The sequence below is a fragment of the Protopterus annectens genome, chromosome 4.part0, assembly GCF_019279795.1.
Source record: "Protopterus annectens isolate FY-2018-M chromosome 4.part0, PAN1.0, whole genome shotgun sequence".
Classification (NCBI taxonomy): Eukaryota; Metazoa; Chordata; order Ceratodontiformes; family Protopteridae; genus Protopterus; species Protopterus annectens.
The window spans coordinates 604960995-604985642 of NC_056733.1; the positions used below are offsets into that span (position 1 = coordinate 604960995).

The window sequence follows — 24648 nt, forward strand, 5'->3', positions numbered from 1 at the left end:
CCCAAGACACTTAACAACACGAGTGTGGCCATCAGCCGGTGAGAGCTTATGGCCACACTCGAGCATTTAGAAAAGAATGACTTAGGCTGGTCAGCCATAGTCAAAACTTCCCAAAAGTTACAGAAGTAACTTAACAAAACTAAAACAAGCACACAGGCCTCACACACACACACTCCCAGCGAGGGAGGAATAAAAAATACTACTGTAAATTAAATTAAACTAAAACAGTCAATACACAAAGGAACCTACAACTTTCACACAAAAGTTTAAAGAAAGCAAAAATTTCTATTTTTATACAAGAAAAATACCACTTAGCTGAGAGCTAAAGACACCACATCCAGTTACCAGCGCGGCAAACAAGATCTGAGGTCATGAGGGTAGAGCAGGGCATTATGGGTGAGGGGAGGAGCTGAGAGCTTGGATCCATAGCTGGAAACTATGCCGGTTCGGATCCGATATCGGATCCATAACCCACAGGTTGCAGACAAATGAATATCCTACTTCAGATCCACATTTATACTCCAATTTTAGGTGACGAGTGTTTAACATTAGAATCTGTTAATACCATTAACACAGAGTCTATCGACAACGGTCTTAATAAAGACTGTGTGGCCAACAATGATTTTGGGTTAAGTTTTATTACCACAGACAGTCATTTTTGTATTGAAATACTTCGGAAAAACTGGGAATTGTTTAAAACTAACTCAAGCCTTTATAATAAAATAGGTGATTCCCCCAGAATAATTTTTAGGAAAGGTAAGAGCTTAAACACTCTTTTGGAACAACAATGTTCTATCAAAGCTCAGGCTTCGGGATGAACAAGTGCCAAAACTGTAATTATTGTAAGTTTATTGATGTAACTAATAATTTTATTATTAATGGTATACAGTATAAACTCAAAACGAAGTTTAACTGTAATTCCAGGTTTGTTGTGTACTTGGCCAGGTGCCAATTCTGCCCTGCGTTTTAAATTGGTAAAATGGAGCGTAGGCTTTGTGAAAGAATATATGAGTACCAACACGCCATTAACAAGGGCAGACTTGAAAATGCCCTGGCCAAGCACACTTCTATGAATAATGAACACAAATTTAGGTTTTTGGCCATCTACCATGTTATACAGGATCTTAGGGGTGGCCCTACACCTTTACAATTAGAAGAACTTGAACTATTCTTGCAGGTCAGGCTAAATGCCTACAACTTTCCGGGTCTGAATGAAACCTGTTCCATTTCTAGTATTTTAAAATTAAGAAGTTTACAGAGATGAAGTGCATCAATTGTGCAGTCGTACCTTTAACATGAGATTTATTGTAATTGTTAGTTGGTTTTAAATAGTGTTCTGTACACGACTACTATTTATTTTAAATGTTGAGAAATTTTAGTATAAACTATTGATGTTTATATGATAGATTGGAGTGCAAAATTTTAATACTGTTTAACTGTATTTGACATCCTAGCACGAGTATCTACTATATAATAGTGTGGTTTCTTTAAGAAGTTAAGATGAATGTAACAATGTATCGTAATTGGTTACTTAGGACCACCTGGTAGCATAAAATGTGAATTTGAATGTTATCATTTGTTTCTGATGAAGTTTGCCAGTTAAACTTCTTGTACCAATAAATTTGGGTATACTTTGATAGTAAGCCATGTCAGTGTTTACAAGTTTTATTTTTACTTCATTACCCTGAATTTCTATCTTAGTTTTTATTGGTGCTTGATCAGAAATACTTATTAAATGTCTGTCAAAGCTTTCACTTAAATGCACATGTTCCTGTGAAATATAATTTCAATCTAGTCTAGCCCAGTTAATGTACTTTGGGAAATAATATGTAAATTCTGTCCAAGTTCCTACTACTGAAGTCACACGTTCCATACAAAATATTTTCATAAATTTCTTCAGAAATCTACCCTCTTTTAAATTCCAGTTCCCCACCTATACAGTAAATAATATTCCATGCTAAAAGCTGATTATTTCTCCCCAAAATTTCATAAGCTCCATAATACCAGTTCACAGTGGAATACAAATACCTTTCATTGAAACTTGCCAATAGCCCCATATTACCACAAATTTACCATTTTAGATTTATTTCCCTCATCTATCACTATTGGAGCCCCTCTAGCAATTAGTATAATTACTCCCATTTTTCTCTGTCCATGATATTCTGCTGAACAACCATACCAAAATCCTCTCTTTGTCAAATTCACATGCTCATTTCTTTCCAAATGTGTCTCCTGCAGCATTGTTATTTGCAATGTGCATTTCTTAATATAATTCAATATATTTTCCGTTTTTATCTATACCTGTTAAACCATTCACATTCCAGGATAATATGGACAGCACTGCCATAATGATAAAAGGTATTGTACCCACCTACCATACATGACAGGTGTTTTGAATGTATTTCCTGCTTTTGTTTTACATGTATGTACTAAGATTTGGCAGGCTGATCTTTTCTACAATTGTTTCTTCTCATCTCCATTTGAACCTACGTCCCCTTTTTAAAATGTTTTTGTTTTAATGAAACCCTCAAACAAAAAACTAAATACAAAATGCCCCCATCCCCTATTAACTTGGAACAAACATACAAAGCAATGTACACCTTCAAAACATAAGGTTTAACCTTGCTTCAATTTGACCTACAGGTATTATCTAATGTAACATTAAGGTTACCCATGTTAAAGCACATGCTACAGAATGTGCTCCCACTTACACTAATTGCTGTCTTATTTTTCTAATCTCTGTTCCACCCCAGATATGAAGAACATTTTGCATGCTTTCAGCAAGCATCAACTTTTAGCCCTAAAAAATTGCACTGTCTATCTTTAAATAAAACTAAACTGTACACCATTCAATTAATTGCATTAAAATATTAAGGGTGCTAGGATGGTTGCTACCTCTTTTCCCTTCCCATAAGTTCAAACTTAATTTTTTTCACTGAACTACTTGCCGTTGTACCATTAAAGTATGCATTCTCTGCAGCAAAGAATTCCCAAAATTAACTGCTTGCACCTGCAGACAGTTTGTCTCCATGGAAATATACTCAGCAATAAGTCTTTGTAAACTGCACAGCTGCCCACAGCTGCAGACATCTTCACTCCACTGAACATCTTCCAGTGGAAAACAAACAAGTTAATATCTTTGCAGTTGCAGTAAGCTTTAACATTTTCATGACTTTCATCATTTTGTCTGATTTTTAAAGCCTACATGCCTACAAAAACACCTGTTTACAGCTTAAGGGAAAGATAACAATCTGGACACTCACCCCATACTTGTAAAACAAAAAGAGAAAATATCCCAGTTCTACACATAATATAATCAGTTGACTTTTATAATCCACATCAGCAGCCAAGATCACAGCATATGAACATCAGACTTGCTTTGTCCAGCCTTTTTTCTCTTGTTATACTATAAAACCTATACTTTTTACAACTAAAAAATACTTTAACATTCTAAACACATACAATAGTCACTGAAAAAACTCCCCCACATTTAAAATACTCCTGACTACATACACACAAAACTATTTTACTGTAATTAGAAGTTATGTCCTTACCATAACGTTCCATGTGGAGTGTTCATCTCGCCTTTGTTCTTACACCTGGGTTCGGAGCCGATCCTCGGCTCCGTCGCCGCTTTGCAAGCTCTGCATCGAGAAGAAGCTCGAGACCAACCTAACTCCCACAATCCCCCTCTGCCTTTACCTCAGATCTAGTTTGCAAGCAAACCAGAAGTCAGAGAGAGAGAGACACATTCATGCCAAAAACAACATACTGCAAGAAACACCTATACATATATATATATATATATATATATACATATATACACAACAACTGCGTAATGCAGAAGCAGGAGAAATCAAACCAGACACCAAACTGGACGTTCTTCCTGAGGGTGGGAGGGTGGGAATGCAAGAACAAAGGCGAGATGAACACTCCACATGGAACGTTATGGTAAGGACATAACTTCTAAATGTGAGAGTGTTCAATCTCGCCGTTTGTTCTTACACCTGGGTAGCGTCCCTAGCTCCATGTTCCTGAGGAACTCACGGGAGAACGTTCTTGAGCACAGTGGAACCAAAGGTTGCCCTGTCCCTAGAAACCCTGTCTATCTTGTAATGAGAAATGAATGTATGTGGTTTAAAACAAGTGGCAGCTGCACATATAGTGTCTAATGGTAAGCGAGCTGCATGAGCCAGGGATGTAGAAACTGATCTTGTAGAGTGCCCCTTGGGTTTGACAGGTAAAGTTTGTTCCGAAGTAGCATAAACAAATATAATGCAATCAGTTAGCCATTTGGAAAGGGTTCTTAGTAACTGCTACACCTTTCCTGCTGTCTGCAAAGGCTACAAAAAGTTGATCTGTTTTCCTGTGATCCTTTGTTCTATCCAGGTAAAATCTAAGTTGTCTATGAACATCCAACTTGTGTAACATATACTCCAACTTATTGGAGTGGTTTTTGAAAAAGGTAGGGAGTTCAATGGATTGATTAATGTTATTAACGGAGCAAACTTTGGGGAGAAAGGACAGATTAGTGCGAAGAGATACTCTGTCAGAGTGAAAAATCAAATAAGGGTGTTTAATAGAAAGAGCCTGAAGCTCTGACACCCGCCTAGCCGGCCAAAAGGAGGGTTTTCCACGACAAATACTTCAATGGACAAGAGGAGGCTGGTTCAAACGGAGGTAGCATCAATTTAGATAATAAAAGGTTCAGATTCCAAGGTGATGTAGGAGTTCTAACTGGTGGTCTAATATGGAAAGATCCTTTGAGAAAGGCCTTACAAAGTCTGTGAGCCATAATAGGAGCCCCACATTCTTCCACATGAAAGTTGGAAATGGCAGCCAATTGCACTCTTAAAGTGGCAGGAGAAGCTCCTAGGTGGAACAACTCGGTTAAAAACTCCAAGATCTTATTTAAGGGAGCAGCCACTGGGGATGCACAAGCCAGTGCATTTCTTTGTGCCGGTCCCAAGCCCGGATAAATGGGGAGGGTTGCGTCAGGAAGGGCATCCGGCATAAAACTTCTGCCAAAAATTACTGATGCGGAGAACTTTTCATAATTGCATACCGGTTCGGTCGAGGCCGGCCGGTTAACAACGACCGCCACCACTACTGTTAGCCAACAGGGTGCTGGCGGAAATTGGGCTACTGTTGGCCGAAGGAGAAGAGGAGGCGTGCCCAAAGGCAGGAAGATAGGAGGAAGGTTAGGAGTGTAGCAGTGAGGGTAGGAACTTTGAATGTTGGCAGTATGACTGGTATAGGAAGAGAGCTAGCTGATATGATGGAGAGAAGGAAGGTTGATATATTGTGTGTGCAAGAGACCAGATGGAAGGGAAGTAAGGCCAGGTGTTTAGGAAACGGGTTCAAATTGTTTTATCATGGTGTGGATGGCAGGAGAAATGGGGTAGGGGTTATACTAAAGGAACAATATGCCAAGAGTGTTTTAGACGTGAAGAGAGTGTCTGACCGAGTGATGTTTATGAAGCTCGAAATTGATGGTGTAATGATGAATGTTGTTAGTGCATATGCTCCTCAAGTTGGGTGCGATGGAAGAAAGAGAAATTTTGGAGTGAGTTGGATGAAGTTGTGGTGAGTGTACCCAAGGGTGAGAGACTAGTGATTGGAGCGGACTTTAATGGGCATGTTGGTGAAGTGAACAGAGGGGATGAGGAAGTGATGGGTAGGTATGGTGTTAAGGAGAGGAATGCAGAAGGTCAGATGATTGTGGATGGACATGGCTGTGGTGAATACGTATTTTAAGAAGAGGGTGGAGCATAGGGTGACGTACAAGAGTGGAGGAAGATGCTCACAAGTTGATTATATACTATGTAGGAGGGCCAGTCTTAAGGAGATTGGAGACTGTAAAGTGGTGGCAGGTGAAAGTGTAGTTAAGCAGCATAGATTAGTGGTATGTAGAATGACGTTGGTGATCAAGAAGAGGAGGAGGAATGTGAAAGCTGTGCCAAGGATTAAATGGTGGAAGTTAAAAAAGGGTGATTGTGAAGTGGAGTTTAGGGAAGAGTTAAGACAGGCACTGGGAGGCAGTGGAGAGTTACCGAATAGCTGGGTAACTACAGCAGAACTAGTAAGGGTGACTGCTAGAAAGGTGCTTGGTGTGACATCTGGACAGAGGAAGGAGGACAAGGAGACCTGGTGGTGGAATGAGGAAGTACAGGAGAGTATACAGAGGAAGAGGCTGGCGAAGAAGTGGGATTGTCAAAGAGATGAAGAAAGTAGACATGAGTATAAGGAGATGAGGCATGGCAAAGAGAGAGGTGGCAAAAGCTAAGGATAGGCATATGGAGAGTTGTACGAGAGATTGGACACTAAAGAGGGAGAAAAGGACCTGTACCGATTAGCTAGACAGAGGGACAGAGCTGGGAAAGATGTGCAGCATGTAAGGGTGATAAAGGATAGTGAGGAAAGGTACTCACAAGAGAGGAGAGTGTGTTGAGTAGATGGAAAGAGTATTTTGAGAGGCTGATGAATGAAGAGAATGAGAGAGAGAGAAGGTTGGATGAGGTGGGGATAGTGAATCAGGAAGTGAAACAGATTAGCAAGGAGGAAGTAAGGGCAGCTATGAAGAGGATGAAGAATGGAAAGGCTGTTGGCCCAGATGACATACCAATGGAAGCATGGAGGTGCTTAGGAGAAATGGCAGTGGAATTTCTAACTAGATTGTTTAATGAAATTTTGGAAAGTCAGAGGATGCCTGAGGAGTGGAGAAAAAGTGTTTTGGTACCTATCTTTAAGAATAAGGGTGATGTGCAGAGCTGCAGTAACTACAGAGGGATAAAACTGATTAGTCACAGCTTGAAGTTATGGGAAAGAGTAGTGGAAGCAAGGTTAAGAAGGAGGTGATGATTAGTGATCAGCAGTATGGTTTCATGCCAGGAAAGAGCACTACAGATGCAATGTTTGCTCTGAGAGTGTTGATGGAGAAATACAGAGAAGGTCAGAAGGAGTTGCATTGCGTCTTTGTAGACTTGGAGAAAGCATATGACAGGGTGCCTAGAGAAGAGTTGTGGTATTGTATGAGGAAGTCGGGAGTGGCAGAGAAGTACGTAAGAGTGGTACAGGATATGTACGAGGGTAGTGTGACAGTGGTGAGGACTGCAGTGGGAGTGACAGATCCGTTTAAGGTGGAGGTGGGATTACATCAAGGATCAGCTCTGAGTCCTTTCTTATTTGCAGTGGTGATGGACAGGTTGACAGATGAGATCAGACAGGAGGCCCCGTGGACTATGATGTTTGCAGATGACATTGTGATCTGTAGTGAGAGTAGGAATCAGGTTGAGGAGACTCTGGAGAGGTGGAGATATGCTCTAGAGAGCAGAGGAATGAGGGTCAGCAGGGCTAAGACAGAATATATGTGTGTAAATGAGAGGGAGGGTAGAGGAATGGTGAGGATGCAGGGAGTAGAGTTGGTAAAGGTGGACGACTTTAAGTACTTGGGATCAACAGTTCAGAGTAATGGTGAATGTGGAAGAGAGGTGAAGAAGAGAGTACAGGCAGGGTGGAATGGGTGGAGAAGAGTGTCAGGAGTGATTTGTGACAGACGGGAAACCGTAAGAGTGAAAGGGAAGGACTACAAGAGTGTAGTGAGACCAGCTATGTGATATGGGTTGGAGACAGTGGCATTGACAAAAAGGCAGGAGTCAGAGCTGGATGTGGCAGAGTTAAAGATGTTAAGATTTGCAATCGGTGTGACTAGGATGGATAGGATTAGGAATCGGTATATTAGAGGGTCAGCTCATGTTGGACAGTTTGGAGACAAAGCAAGAGAGACGAGATTGCGTTGGTTTGGACATGTGCTGAGGAGGGATGATGGGTATATTGGGAAAAAGATGCTAAGGATGGAGCTGCCAGGTAAGAGGAATAGAGGAAGGCCTAAGATAAGGTTTATGGACGTGGTGAGAGAGGACATGCAGGCGGTTGGTGTGACAGAGCAAGATGCAGAGGATAGGAAGAAATGGAAAGAGATGATCCGCTGTGGCGACCCCTAACGGGAAAAGCCGAAAGAGAATGATGATAACAGGGTCCAATTGCTGTGTATTTGCCCAGTGAACAAAACGCTTCCATTTACTAGTATAAGTCTTTGTAGTGGAAGCTTTATGAGAAGCCACTAGTATATTCTGAACTGCAGGTGAAAGAAGATCAGACCTGGCTAAGTAGGGAATCGGAGCAGCCAAGCTGCTAGTTGGAGTGACAGTAGCGAGGGGTGGGGAGCCCCTGACGAGTGGGTCAGTAGATCCGGCTCCGGGTCCAGGATCCAGGGTTCCCGAATGTGGTGTGCCAGAAGAAAGGGAAACCAGATTTGACGAGGCCAGAATGGGGCAATGAGGATAATCGTCCTTTGCAGGTTGTTGGCTTTCTGCAGAAACTTTGCAATCAGGGGAAAGGGAGGAAAAGCGTACAGGAGACCCGGGGGCCAATCGTGAACCAGAGCATCCCTGGGGACTTCCCCTGGAGGGGGTAATAGGGCAAAATAGCTTCTGCATTTGGCGTTCATTGGAGACGCAAAAAGATCGCAGGAAGGCTGGCCCCATTTGCGAAAAATCTCCTTCGCAACTGACTGTTTGAGGGACCACTCGTGAGGCAACAGGATTGCTCTGCTCAACCTGTCGGCTATGACGTTGGATGACTCCGGGATGTGCGTTGCAATCAGAAAGCGACCCGTGGACTCCGCCCATTGCCAGATTCTCATGGCCTCTCTGCATAGCTGATAAGACTTGGTTCCCCCTTGTTTATGTACCAGACTACGGACATGTTGTCCGTCTGAACTGCAATAGTCCCTAGAGGAAGAAGGGGAGCAAAGTGTTGCAATGCTAGAAACACTGCCCTCAACTCTAGAACATTGATGTGCAGATTGTACTCTAAATTGGTCCATTCGCCTTGGACTGTCTGTCCCTGAAAGATGCCCCCCCACCCTATCAGGGAAGCGTCCGTGGTCACTGTAGCTGTCGGAGTGGGTAGCACAAATGGTCTTCCGCTGGAAAGGTTGCAAGTCCGGAGCCACCAAGCTAGGTGCGATTTGCATGTGTTTGTGATCAGAATTTCGTGTGTCAGAGGTAGCTGTTGGAACGACCATTGTGCAAACAGTAGCCATTGTAGAACTCTCATGTGCAGTCTTCCCAATGGTATCGCAATGAGAGAAGCTGCCATGAGACCCAAAACCTTCAGAACCAGATTTGCTGGGGATTTTCTGGATGACAGAAGAAGAGATATGTGGCTTTGTAGTGAGGCTATCCTTTCTGGAGGAAGTCTTAGAATTAAACGATGCGTATCCAATTCTGCTCCTATGAATGAGATATGCTGTGATGGCTGTAGAAAAGATTTTTCGAAATTTACGGAAATTCCGAGATGAACACAAAGATGCAGTGTGTAATCCCTGGCCTGAATCAGTTGACGCTGGGTGGTGGCAGAAAGGAGCCAGTCGTCCAGATACGGAAACACCCGGAATCCCAGGCGTCTCAAGTGAGACGCTACCACTGCCATGCATTTGGTGAAAACCCTGGGGGCTGAGGTCAGACCAAAGGGCAGGGCTCGAAACTGAAAGTGGCTGGCTCCCAGCCGGAAGTGCAAGTGATCCCTTGACGCCCTGGCCATTTTGATGTGGTAGTATGCGTCCTTCAGATCTATTGAGCACATCCAGTCGTCCTTCTGTAAAAATGGAAGGATCGATTGAAGCGTGACCATCCGGAACTTTTCTTTCTTGATGAAGGTATTGAGGTTGCTTAGGTCCAGAATTGGCCTCCAGTCCCCTGTCTTCTTTGGAACTAAAAAGAACCTTGAGTAAGTTCCGAATCCTCTTTGGTCCGCTGGGACTGGTTGGATTACTCTTTTTTCTAGCAGCTTTGAAATTTCTATAGCTGCAGGGTCTCGCAGATGGGGCGGCACATCTGGGAGTCTTTGCTTCGGAATTGGGGGCACTAGGAAGGGTATTCTGTAGCCTCTGGTAACAACGCTTTTTACCCAATTGTCTGATGTAAGACTTCGCCAGGCCTGAGGGTATAAAGCTAAGCGACCCCCGACTGCCTCCAGAGCAGGACAGTCGGGCCTCCTCTCAGGAGTGCTGGAAAGGTTTCCCAGGGGGGGTATCCCTGTCACCTTGGTTTTGCGGACCCCCTCTGCCGCCAGGGTGGCGTCTTCCACCTCTGCCCCCTCCTCTGCCTCTAGAGGGGGCATCACCCTGTGTGCCTGGGAAAGATCCTTGGGGTTTTCGAAACCACATTTTTCCACCATGTTGCCCTTTGGGGTACGGTCTGGATGGGGTGGAAAAATGGACTCCGACAGCAGACAGAGTCTTTCCCTCTTGCTTACACCGGGTAAGGGTCTCCTTTACTTTGGGGCCAAAGAGCATGGCACCATCAAATGGGGCATTAGTAAAGGAAGACTTGAAGGCTTCCGCAAATGAACATAAGCGCATCCAGGATTGTCTACGAAGAGCAATCGCTGAAGCTGCTGCCCTACTCGATCCTTCGGCTGCTTATCAGCCTCATGGACGAGTTTGCAATAGATGTAAGGGTATTGAGATGTGCTGTAACCTTTTCTGAAACAGCAGAATCTGTAGTACCCTGGAGGATATCTCCCAACTCTTTGATTAGATCCCTCTGTAGCCGTGTGAAGTGGGTCAAATAGTTCAGGGATCGCATAGAAAAAGCCGCTGAACTAAAAATGCGCTTCCCATATCTGTCCATAGTCCTAGAATCTCTGTTAGGCGGATGGACAGATGAGGAAGATTCAGACATCTCCTTTTTCGTGGCCGCTGCCACCACCATAGCGTCCACTGGCACTCCCTTTGTCAGATAAGCCTTATCCTGAGGGGCAGTAATATATTTGTTAGGCTTTCTAGGAACTGGCTCCACCGTGTCAGGAGTCTCCCATGCCCTTCGAGCAATCAGCTCCATCAACTCATCGAAGGGCGGAGTGACCCAGGAGGAGGAAGGGCGAGCACCGAATGCCTTCAGCAAGACTGACTCATCCTCAGAAGGGGGGAGGGCTTGCCAATCACCTCTCTGCTTTAGGATCTCCAGGATGTCAGAAAAGGAGACATCCTCTGAGGGTGATTTTGGGGTCCCTTCTGACTCATCCAAGTCAGTGTCTGATGTCAATGATTCTTGTGGAGAATCTAAGTGTCTCCTCTTACACAATCTTTTCCTCGGAACTTCCTCAGGGGCATCCAAGAAGCCTCCGAGGAAGAGGGGGCACCCTCCAGGGGTGGCTGAGACACAGGTGCTCGACGCTTAGATGTAGCCATGGGTGCAGAGAAGGATAACGGTCCTTTATGGGAAGGAGAAGCCGTTTCTGCTGATGTGGTTGTCTGGGTAGACAACACCTTCCTCATGAGGTCGAAGGCCCCCGGGTCCCGAGTCGAGGTATCTCCCGGTTCGAGGATGGAAGAATCCCGAGACAGGCACCAAAGGCATCGACCCCGAGGACGGAGCCGAGTCGATCCGAGCCGAGGTCCCGAGAGGGAGTGTCGGAACCGAAACATCGGTCCGACTCTCAGTCCCGGATCCAAGGATGGATCTTCGGCTCTAAGACTCCGGTACCGGATCCGACGGAGTCGAGGTGAACGGAGCCGACCGAGAGAAAGACGGTTCTGGCACCGAGGGCTCCACAATCACCAGATCAGCCTCTCCCGGCTCCGAAGACTGGATAGGCATCGGAGGAGGAACAGGTGGAGATAAGGGAAGGCCTTCGAGTCTCGACACCAACTGGGAGGAGACAGAGATGAGTTTGGATAAGGCCGTATTCTCCATTAATTTCTGCACCACACGGTCTACATCGGTGTTGGAGAGGGGCCTGGAAGAACGCGTCTAAGGAATCGAAGACGGAGCAGACCTCAACAGTGCCGGGGGAGGGAGCTCCGTCACCGGTTCCAAGACTCGAGGCTCGGAAACTGACAACAGTTCAACACTCGGCCCCGAAGTCTGTGGAACTGGTGATCGAACTTTGACTGAAGAGCTCGGAGCCGATGACCTGGGCTCCGACGTCTTCGATTCCTTCGAGGATTTGGATGTCTGGTCTGAAGCATCCAGAGCCTCTTGAAAGGCAGGCTTCAAAAGCCCCCTGTCCATAAGTTTCCTGCGCCTATCTGTCATGACCCTCCCACTGAAAGAATGACAAATTGAGCAGTCTTCTTGCAGATGGAGAGGGCCAAGACAGTAGACGCAGGAACTATGATTGTCAGTCACAGACATCTTCTGCCCACATTGGCAGCGTTTAAAGCCAGATTTAGCTTTCTCAGACATGTCAAATTAGGTACAGCAACTAAAGAAAAAGCCAGTAATATGTCTAGTCCAGTAAATTTGTCTATTCCAGAAACAATTTTGTCAAATCCAGTAATTTAGTCCAAGCCAGTAGTCAATCCAAGTTAAATGGGTGGAGTAGGCCCCGAGGGAAAACTCTAATAAAGTATATAAAATTTATATACGGAACCGAGAAACCTCGATACACTAGTCACACACACACACAATCACTTAGGAACAACTTTTTTAGAAAAAAAGTAGAAGAAATATAAGAAAATAATTAATCTTAGCTTGAGTTGGCCCGAGCTCATCAAATCTGATGCGAACCTTGCAGCGGCAAACTAGATCTGAGGTAAAGGCAGAGGGGGATTGTGGGAGTTAGGTTGGTCTCGAGCTTCTTCTCGATGCAGAGCTTGCAAAGCGGCCGACACGGAGCCGAGGATCGGCTCCGAACCCAGGTGTAAGAACAAACGGCGAGATTGAACACTCTCACATCATGTAGTTTATATCATGAAATTTTTTATACAATTTCTAATAAGAACAAAACTTGGTTTACTTAGTCCCCCCCCCCCCCTTTTATTGTCCTTCTAAACATTAGTCCAGGGTTCTTCAGCCACAAATGTGATAAGTTGTTTTGCAGTCTTTTATTTATTCACTAATTTTAGAGTTGCTGGTCGCCTTCCTGTTCATCTCCATCTCCCAACACCAGACTCTGGTACATGTACAAGGTACTGCTGATTCTTCTAGTCAACTCCTGTGCTTCTTTGTGTCCCTCAAGCATTTTCCTTTGGAACACTGTAAAAAGGTTTCAATGGCAATGTCTCTCTCTATGAACCTTATAGTCAGAATAATGAGAAACCTAGTTTCTTTCTGCTTGCTGACTCATTTTTTGTTTGATAAACGTTATTATTTCCTTAGCCTGCTCTGTGTCAAAAATTACTTGCTCCTCCAGGAAAAACACTTTGAAGATGACTGGATACAGCAGCTTGAATCTCACACCTGCCCCTTGACATTCCCTGATTGCTGGGATAAATCTGCTTCTCTTCTGCCTGGTGTACAGTGAATAATCAGTTTCTACAAACACCCTGCTGAATTCAATTATTAATACTTTTCCCTTCTGCTACAATTTTATCAGGACCAGCTCTTTCTGCTGGTACGAATGCATCTTTACTAATATAGGTATTGACTGCTTTCTCATGACCAGGTTTGGAGTATACACTCAATGTACCATTTCAATTAACAAATTCTGCTGTGGAACACCAGTCCTGTTGCATATTTGTGCTTTCATAAAATTAATACAATCTGTTCCTTCCAATTTCTCTACTATAGCAGAAAATATCAGGTTTTCTCTGTGCGCTCTGCCTTCTAACTTTATTTTTAAACAGTTCTTCTTGAGAAATCTCATATTCAGCCAGCTTTTTCTTCATGTCACCATCTGATTTTTGCAGTTTTATCAGTTCATTTGAATGGCTAGTTAAAGCTTCTTCTATTTTTCCAGACTTTTGTTGTTTGATTTGATGTATTCCTTCAAAGATCCATTTATTTTAATCACCTCTGAGTACGTTTGATTTGTATGTTCCTCTGAATCACTGGAAGCCATCTCTTGACCCAAAGTTGAAGCCTGAACTGCTTTTTGCTGAACAGCTTCAGAATCCTTCCCAGAGATTTCTCTTCACCTTTTCTGGTCGATTTTCTTTCAGGTTTTCCTAATTTCTTCTTAGCTGGCATTCAGGCTATTTATTTACTAGCCAGTAACTGAATTTTACCAAAAAACATTTTCAATGCCACTTCTTTTTCTCAGTTTCTGTTTTCACACTTGGAGAGATAAGTTATAGTGTTGATCGCTGTGCAGCCATCTTGAAAGTCCAATATAAAATTACATTTATGCTTCACTGAAATATTAATATTTCCATTGTAAAGTGGATTGTGTGCTAAATAACTTTTGTACTTTAACTTTTTTGTAACCTTTATAGTTTTTGAGATATGTGTATTTGTTTACAGTTTGGTTGGAAAATTTTAGCTCAAAAAAAATGATTCATGTAGGAAATTCGTAGGTGTCAGAAGGTGGAAAATTCCACTTAGGCCAGGTGTGAAACGGTTAACAAAAACAAACAAAAAAAAAAAACTCCACTCCCTACTAGCATTTCTTACCCTGGAAAATACTGTTATATGCATTAGCACAGAGTCTTGGTTTAAGACCATTGAAAGTATTCCATCAATGCAAGATTTCAATGCCTAGCACACATTCAGATCCACCATATTAGACAAAGCCACTAAAAAAGCAGTGTTTAGATATTCTTAAAAAAACAGTTCATCTCCAGACACAGTAGACATGCTGATGATCTGCAACTCTTTCATGTCACAGCTAACTGTAGGACTCCATCTATGCCCCCCTCAGCCCATACCTTCTACTTAATATGTACAGTGTCCCTAAGTATTAAGCCAAACACCATTCTCCTTAGAAACTTCAACTACTCCTCCATAAACTAGGAGACTTGTAAATTCTCAAACATGCATGCCCAGAGATTTCTGGATTTCATCATTACAAACTCTCTGGACCAGTTAGTCCTCACCCCAACCAGGGGTGATAAAATCTTGAAGTTGGTACTACCAATATAATGTAGCACCAACTGTAATATCCTCTCTGGTCAAATGAGACCACAAGTCAGTCACATTCACCATAAGACTGAAGTCTGATGTGTCTTGCAATGCCTTGACAGTCAAAAATTATGTGCAGGCTAATCTACTAAAGCTGAGTGATGACTTGTGTAAATAAAAAAAGTCCATTCAATCTTGATGACCCCACTGCTTATGTGGAATCCATAATTTCCATATTCTATGCATATGTAAATACCTGCATAAGCACATCTGTTCTGCTCAAGAAATAAATACAATGCCAAATTAAAAAGTAAGCTCCTATGGTGGAACCCAACTATAAACAGGCTGTACAATAAAAGATACCAAAACACTCTTTTTAAACAAAACAAGGAATTCTGGACCCTGATCAAACCAACTAAAGATAGATATGAGGTAAAAATACCCACCCAGGAGAAGGATAACCATATAGCCTTGTTAAATTATGTTAAAAGTCTCAGAAACAATGCCCAGTACTATGCAGGGTTAATAGTAAATTATATCATACACTCAGACCCACAGGACATAGCCAATCTGCTTAGTTCAAATTTCACCCCCTCTCCTCTTCTCTCCAAGATTCCCAGATTACATGCTTACATCTATACTTCTTCCCTATATCTCCCAAGAGCGAGTTCTCAAGGTGATATCCAGGGTCAAATACATTAAGTCTATGGGCCCAGATAACATACTAGGCTGTCTACTGGTAAGCATAAAACATGATTTGTCTGATCCACTACAAAAGCTATTTAATATTAGGCTCAAAGCAGGTTTTCTGCAAAATGAATGGAGGACAGCAACAGTCACTTGCCTGCACAAAGATGAGAATTCAGTGGACTTGGGTAATTATAGACCCTTAAGCATGACCAGTCTCATCTACAAGGCTATATACAGGATCATTACGGAATTAATAAATACGGCTATAGATAACCTGGTTAAGTAATTATTTTTCAAGTAATTATTTTTCCGAGTCACACAGTAGGCAAATAGAGACTAAAGGAGTCAAACCTAGAACTCTAAGCTACAGGATGAAGCTCGTTAGTAGATCATAGCCTTAATCCTCTGTGCTAAACTGTCAGACTCTACTACAATTCTTCAGGAGGGTGATTCATTAAAAAAAATGTTAACTTTCCCACCTTCAGCTTGTAAACTTCACTGAATTGAACATTAGGGGATATATAAAGCCCTAATCATAAACTGAGACGTTTGATGTGAGAATATTTTTTATACTTCAAAAAGTATGGATACAGAAAAACAATAATGTTTCAAGAGTTTTCTGTCAAACAAAAATTTCAGATTTCAACAATAAAAAATTATTTACCAACTGTATAACAAGAATCATGTATCTGTATTCAGCATTTTACCTCAGTTGCTTTAGATTTTGTCTCCTCTAAAGTATGCACCAGCTCCACGTTATCAAGCATGTTACCAGTAGATGTTGCCAGCTCTCGCAACAGTGAATCCTCCAGATCCTTCAACAGTTTTTTGTTTTTACTGGTCTCCTGGATAAGCAATTCTCTCTGTTCTTCAAGTTCCTTTCTCTCAAATCCCACAATAACACTCAAGAGTTGGTCTTCAAGACCCTTCAGTGTAACTGTAAATAAGAAAGGTACAAAGTACTTTATAGCGCACAGCTGTTTTATATGAATATACCTTTCAGCATTATAAACAGCTTGCACAATGTAAAACTAAAGTACCTTTTAGAAGTAAAACAATCTTTTTTTCATAATATCCTTTTGATATAGAGTTGCAAGCACAAAGAAAACTATTAAACACACTGAAAAGAAAGATGACAATGATATACTTTTGGAGATTACTCATTAGGTGTGCAACCTGCAGCAAGATAAATAAAGATTATTAAAAGTTCATATATTTGAAAAGTGTGTCTGTTTATTTAATATTACTTATTTCTGTTTTTAAAACTTAGAAAAATAACAGGTACTTAAAAGCATGTCATGATAGGGAATGACAGCCCCTGAACCTTATAACACCCCATTCAAAGACCATGTACTAAGGACATCATCGAAGGGAAAACAAGGAACTGCTACATAGATCTTTAAGAAGATACATGGAAACAGAGCCATTTTTTCTGAAAACACTGAGAGAGTGACTGAAGGGATTCAAAAATCCATGGCATAGATATAAACTACTGGAAAACTACAATATGGATTGTATCATAAGTGGGTATATACCTGCTACCAAAATATATATTTCTGTCAAAATGTCCTAGTCACACAGGAAGGGCATGCAGATATGCAGGAGCTTGTGAAGAAGATCTGTGGCTGCCATAAGGATGAAGAATTTTCATGTTGGATTTAAGAAATATATTGTTCTATTAGGAGGCTAATAGGGCATTAATTATATTGCTTGAGTCTGTAAACTATGTAAGTCATCAGTGGAGTTTACAGTTACTAAGAAGAAAGTAAGAAAAAACTGGAGCAAAGATATGTGTTGGCCAAATAAATGTGGATCCTGCTGACAGAATACACATTATACTTTGTGGATAACCAGCATTCTTCTGTCTGCATCTCATATGTTAATGTCATATGTTACTTTATTTTCCTTTAATTGCAGCCTACAGATGATTCTTAAGCAATGATCCAAAAGGATAAAACATTTTTATATGTGCTTTTTGTCTCCATGCTTACCAACTCTTAAGCGTCATCCTATCAGTTTTAGCTCATTTGTTTTCCCATATTGGATAGCTGCTGTAGACAGATGAGAGCCTATAAGAGGGGCTGCCATCTGGGTAGCCAGAGAGCTTGTTTCTGCCTTTGCCAGCATCCTGGCAATGATGGCATTTTATTAAGCTCAAAGCCTCACTTCTAGTTGTTGATGTGAACACCTGCATCACCACTGGGCACCCTATACACTCCTCATGCATTTACATCCTTTCATCTGCATGTTACTAAGGGTTATTGTCACCAGCTTGGGCTCACTAAGCCCACATCCATAGATCTTGGCTTTTCAGTGCCTTGCAAGTATTCTCTTGCATGGTGATAATTAGTTAAATTAAACCACCACTCTCTTCTCCAGATTTGGTTGAGATAGCTTTAGCCATTACTAACACAGTCTCTCACCTAACTCTTCCAGCATCTAAGCCGCTATTCAAACTTGTGTCACCAGGGTCACAGTCAGGGTTAATAGATTCATAGCTCCATAGGCTAGTACTAGGCTAATTGCTGTTGTGGACCATTTTAAGCCTAGCTAATTATCCCATTGATAATCAAACCCAGCACCTTCTGTCTGTATGGTAAACAGCTTAAACATTATGCTAACCCCCATGCAATATATCTGCATGACACAGATAAGCAAAAGGCAGAACAGTATGAACTGCTGAATGATAAATTGTTATGAATGAGCCTTGTAACACATCCAAAGTGATAAAAAATAGTTATGTACTTATCATAATGTTAGCCACTTCCATTCCAGTCCATCTGATATGACTGATGGGTCTGTTTGTCAGATCAGAGCTGGCAAACTATCCAACCTCCAGCACCTCTAACTTTTTCCTCCCATAATTCACCTGTCCTCACCAACTTTCCTCAGAATGAGATTACTGCATATAAGCCAATATAAAAGGGAGCCATGTTCAGCTTTATCAAGCAAAATCCATGCATAAGGGAAGGAGGGAGGATTGTCATACTGGATGGACAGAAATGAAAGGCTTTAACATTATAAAATGTAGCTATTCTATCATACTCATTCCATCCATGCAATCCAACTGATGGGTCAGAATCGCCAGCTACTGAAGGAAACTGGTAGGCTTAAAATGGCTCTCAAAGGTAGCTAGCCTAGTGCTTACCTATGAACCTAGATTAGGAAAAAACACTGTTTGATTCAGGTTGATCCTGAGGCCACTTTGGAAAGGAATGGTAGATTAGTCCTAAGGGAAACCCTATCCTTACGAAAAATAAAGAATGGCCATGAAGCAGAGAGGGCAAAGAGTCAGAATGCCCTACTTACAGATGTGACGACCACCAAGAATAGGGTTTCCCATGAAATAAACTTAAGCTCACCAAAGAAGGTGGTTCAACGGATGGTTTTATTAGGGCCTCCAAAACAAAATTTAGATATCAAGGAGATAGGGTGTCTAAGTGTGTGAGGGGAGTGATCAAAGTAGAGAAACGTTTCTCAAAAAGGCCTTGAGTAGCCTGTAGAAGGCTAGAGGACTAACATTAATTACTGAAAGATAGTTCAAAATAGAGGACAACTGAATTTTGACTGTAGAAAAACTAGACCCTACATCAAATAACAGAGACAGAAAACATAAAAAATCAGGGACAGAATTACTGAACAGGTTAATTTTCTGAGAGTTAGCTCAAAGCACAAACACTTCAATTTGCTAAGATAAATCCTTTAGTTAGAGTCTTCTTGGGAAACAGAGAGAATCCAGATGACTTCACCGTACAATGCAGTATCCTTTACTATAAATTGAATTGGATCTTGGGGCAAGAGAGGCTCCCTGAGGAGAGGCAATAACAGAAGAAACCAAATCTACTTGGGCCAGTATAGGGCAATGAGGATCACCACTGTTCTACACAGTTTTGCGTTTTGCAGAAATTGGGTATTAGTGGTAGAGGAAAATTAAGCATAAGGGATCCTGGAAGGTCACTGTTCGACCAGAGCATCCCTTGGTGGCTGCCTGTCTTGGGGGACTAAGGTGAAGGTGGCGATTCATTCTGTGTTGCAAAAGGATGCAAACAGATCACAGCATGGTTTATCCTAGTGGTCAAGACAGCTTGCGCTACTGCTGGATTCAGAGGCCTCTTGAAAGGCATCAGAATGGTTCTGTTGAGTTTGTCTGCAAGGCAAGCGGATTTCCTGGGAATATGTGTTGCTATCAGAATGTGGTGTGAGTCCATCAATTGCCACATTCTAACTGCCTCCAGACATATGGGTTTGGGCTAGGTTTCTCCTTACTTGTTTACATACCATGCCACCATCATATTGTCGGTATGAATGGAGAGCACACCTAAAGGGAGGTAGTCTTGGAGATCCTGCAACACAAGAAGAACCAAACCACCCTCATCTCTAAGATATTTTTTTTCTCATCGCTAGGATACTGATGTGAAGATTTGCCTCATGGGAATTCCAAACACCTTGGACCATATTCCTTTGACAATGACCTCATCCCCCACCCCAGAGATGATGACTCCACAGTGACCGTGGCTTTTAGAGAAGGAAACACAAAATGTTTACCCAAAGGGATGCATGGAGAAGAAATAATTCATTTTGAGTGTTGTCAGCAGTTGTTCACTAGGGTGATAGAAGAGGTAATGCATGAGTTGAGACCACTGAACTTCCAGTAACCACTGCAGTGGGCAAACTGCATCGTGAGAATAGAAAATGCCATGAGAACAAATACTCAAAGTGCCAATACAGCAGGAGGAACTGTGCATAGAAGGAGCTTTGAATAAATATGAGTAGAACCTGAAACCTATCCAGAGGAAGAGAAAGCATAAAATGAACCATATCTAGGTGGCAACCTAGTGGGATGCAGACAAAGATGAAGAAAGTAGTTCCCTACCTTCATTAAAGATTCCAACATTGTGGAAGTTAGGATCCAATCATCCGGGTATGGGAACAATAACTTCCTGCAGACACAGATGAGCTGCAACTATGGTCATGCACTTGGTGAACATTCAGAGGGCTGTGGTTAAGCCAAAGGGCAGGAACCTGAATTGGTAATGACTGGCTCCCACTTGGAAGTGAAGAAATCTTCTGGAAGATATGGCAATCTTGATATATTAGTAAGTGCCCTGCAGATCTACTAAGCACATCCAGTCGGCTGCCTGTAGATACGTCAGAATAGATTGCACTGCATCCATTCTGAATTGGGTCTTTCTTACATATTTGCTCAATTGCTTTAGGTCTGAGATGGACCTGAGGTCCTTGTTTTTCTTCTGAACTAGAAAGAATCCTGAGTAATAACCTGATCCTCTCTGGTCTGCTGGAACCTCATGGATGGTTCTCTTGTGAAGTAAAGGAGAGACTTCTTTCTGGAATGTTTTTAACTGGTGTGGTGGCATGTTTGATAGTGGTTGAGAGACTTGAGGAGGATGTAGGAAAAAGGGAATTAAATAACCTCTGGATATTATCTCGCTCACCTAAGAATCCTGTGTGATAGCCACCCATGCTGGGGAGTAAAGACAGAAAGAGAGAGACATGACCCCTGAGTGTCTCCAGGGGGAAGCAGTCAAGCAGCCTTTCAAGAATGCGTCTACTGTTGGTCAGAGAACTTCCTATGATATCACTGGTTCTGCAGGCCTCTATAACTACTGCGTATGCATCCATTAAAGAGGCCACCCCTGCTACAGCCTCTCCTGTCAGAAGTGGAATCATATGGTCGGTGCTTAAAATTTTGACAGCATATTGATTTGGGCTTCTTTTGGTTCTGGCTATAAGATCTTTGGGGGCTTTCAAATCTGATTTCAAAGGCAGGAAGTGTCTTACTATCCTGCTCACACTTCTGCATGTGCTCTTTGGCAGTCAGACCAAAGAGAGAGCACAAGTCATGTAGGCTTTGGAAAATGATGCCTTGAAGTTTTCTGCAAAATCAGCCAGATATGCTTCTGATGACTGAAATCAAAGCAGACGTCACACCTTCTTCATAAATATTAGCTTACTATAGTAAGATTACCTTTGCTGAATATCAGATCAGGCAGGCTACTTAAGAAAAAAAAAATAGAGACAAATAATTGTGGGTAGAATGCAAGATAAATGCTGCACTCAACACAAACACAAACTGTTTGCAGAGCGAAGATATGCCTTTACTAGGTACCTGATTCATGGTTTGTGTATATTTATTTATTCATCTTTGATATAGCTAAAACCTTACAGCGCTTTGCCTTTGTAGGAATGTCCTTTCATCACATGTACAAAACAATCACATTCGTCAATATATGAAGGATGACCACCCACACTCTTTCCCATTTTTAACCCAGGAAACAAAACTTCTAGAAGTATGCAGGTGAACCCTTCTGTCACAAAGCAAATATAAAGTTCAAATACCTTAAATTATTTGACAGCTTTAATTAGAAATCCAAATGTAGGCAGAAACAGAAGCAGTAAAAATCAGTGTTTAAGGCTGAGTAGCTAAGATCCTTCTTTTATAGGTTCATAGGTAGGTACTAGGTTATCAGCCCTAGGGCCTATATAAGCCTAGCCAACAAGGTTCCCTGGCTTTAGACACCCATGGATGCTATTTACCTGTGCCCCTGTCTAGCAGAGCCACCCATCAAGATTTTTCTTGAAGAGCGCTAGTGACAAACTCTGCTTGACATAGGTAGCTTGTCCCAGAGTATGGGAAGTCTCTGGGACAGGAATCTATCCCTCCAGCAGGTTCTGCTAATTGTGGTTATGAGGCTTCGTTTTTAGAGAAAACCTTGCAGATGGACCCAACCTTGTCACAGGGATGGTTTCCAAAACCAGATGTGCTTCAGGCACACTGTCTTAATATTCTGAACTACCTAAGGTCCAGAAAGATTAAACCTTAAATAGCCAAGATATTAACCTCCACCCACAACATGACATCCCTCTGTAAAACTGTATGTTTTAGCCAAAAGACAAAAATAAAAGTTATGTACTTAGCATAACATGTACATATGGAGCATATTACAAATAAACAGATATATAAACATTTTGATGCACCTCTTGAATTCTTCAGTTAAACTGTATTACACTATTGCATGGATAAAGAGGAAATTAGAAGAATTCTTTGTAAAAATTGGAATATTCTAGTTAGTTCAGATACCCCTCAAACAAAGTTCACTGAAACGCTAAACTTCATTTATAAAAGCAGAAGAAATACAAAAAATATTTGGGAAAGACCAATAGGGAATAGTAGTAAACTGACAAATAATACACCTAGATGTGAAAGTTATAGTTTCAGTTATAGTGTAGGTTTATTGTCCACTAATGACTATATGTGTGATTCCTGTAAATGATCTATATAACTAAGTGCTTATACTAAGAATTGTCTATTTTCAAAATGTTCTACCTTATTTCTATGTAAATACCACTGCTTTCGTATTTCTATGCAAATACTATTGTTTTCATATCTGCACGATTATGTATGTTTATTTGGAGCTTTTCACCCCGGGCCTCCACTGAAAATGGATGTGTGTCCAGTCGGACTTTCCCGGTCAACAAATGTAAAATAAATAATTAAAATAAAGTATAAGCAATGCCCATTTAGAGACACTGAGGAAGGTGGTGAGATTTTGGACAGATTAAATAAATAGAGAAAGCTAGGAAGATATAATTGTAGGATGGACATGATAGTGTACCTGGCAAGATGCTGTTCTTGTACAGCTTTTTCCATAGGGAAAACAGATTATGCTTTGAACAAAATAATTTATCAACATAATTACAGTATCCATAGGAAAGATAAGAGTGCTCTAGCAAGGCATTCTTTATTATGTGATAATTTCAGTAAATTTAAGTTTTTAATTCTAGAAAAAAATTAACTTTATGATTTATGGGGGTGATTTGAAGAACAAATTGTTACATAAGGAAATGATTTGGCAGCTTAAAAGCAGAAGCATCAGCTCTACCAGGTCTCAATGATACCATTTCCATTTCCAGTGAGCTTAAGAGACATGCTTTTATTATTTCGATATTAATCGTCGAATAGGTTTAATATAATGTAAATGTATATATTTTAATCAATATATTAATGTATTATTGTACTGAGGTGTAGATGGGATGTTATTTAAATGAACGATTGGAGTTGTTATCTGCGGTTCTGATGAATTCTTGGATGTAGAGGGGATGAAAGCACTTAACCGGCTAGGTGCATGTTTGTAAATCATTTGTTTTAGAATTTAAGTTCTGGTTCAGCACTCCAATGAGGTGTGAGGTGGTCGTTTGTAGTAGTTTATAGTGGATGTTTACAACTGATTGGGACCATTTTATTGCCTGGCTTGTTCTGAGTTTTTGAAATTAAAATTTATAGGAATAATAACAAATTAAAGGCTAGATACTAGCTTCATACTAGCTTGACAGAACATATTTAGAAAGGGGTCACAGTCTGATAGGACTGTTCACAGACAGGGTGCAAGTGAGATCCATTCGGTCACCAGAAGCCAATAAGTGATAATTTGGAAGGGATCAGAAGGAAGGGAGGTTGAACCAGATGAAAATCAGACAACATGCATCTATCATTATGGTAAGCACATAACTTTAAATCTGATGTTGTCTATTTTAATCTGATTCAACACATGGGATAGCTTACCAAGCTGTTTTACCTGGATGGTATCATGGAAGGATGTTCCTGAGAATGGTGGAACCAAAGGAGGAATGTGATCAAGATTGTGCATCCAGTTTATAGTGAGACACAAAGGTATGTACTCTTGACTAAGTTATAGCAGCACAAATATCGATAGGAAGCCTATTCATAAAGGCTGTTGAAGTGGCTATTGCACTTGTGGAATGAGCTTTTGGGTTCATTTGCAGGGATAGACCCTTTTCTCATAGGCAAAAGAAAAACAATGTGATAACCATCTTGAGTGTCACCATAGAAACTGATTTGCCTAATTTAGTTCTTTTTTAGGCAAGGTTCAAAGGACAAAACCACCACCATAATAGATACAAACATGCAAAATCTGAAGGTAATGCGACTCAATACTAGAAGTCTTAAACTCAAAATGCACTCTCTCGAGGCACTCCTAAAAATGGAGAACATCGATATCTGTGCAGTAACTGAGACCTGGTTCAAGACTCCAGAGAGCACCCCTGCGATACCAGGCTACAACTCTTACCA

At 41.4% G+C, this 24648-nt stretch overlaps 1 protein-coding gene across 1 annotated transcript in view; it reads right to left on the reverse strand.

The window, feature by feature from the left end:
* The window catches only part of DNAH10 (dynein axonemal heavy chain 10), a 5879077-nt gene that overhangs the window by 1239965 nt on the left and 4614464 nt on the right, over positions 1-24648 (reverse strand). Inside the window, exon 65 of the mRNA XM_044069759.1 lies at positions 16247-16476. Coding sequence (XP_043925694.1) covers positions 16247-16476 — 230 coding nt within the window. The remainder of the gene's footprint in view (positions 1-16246; positions 16477-24648) is intronic.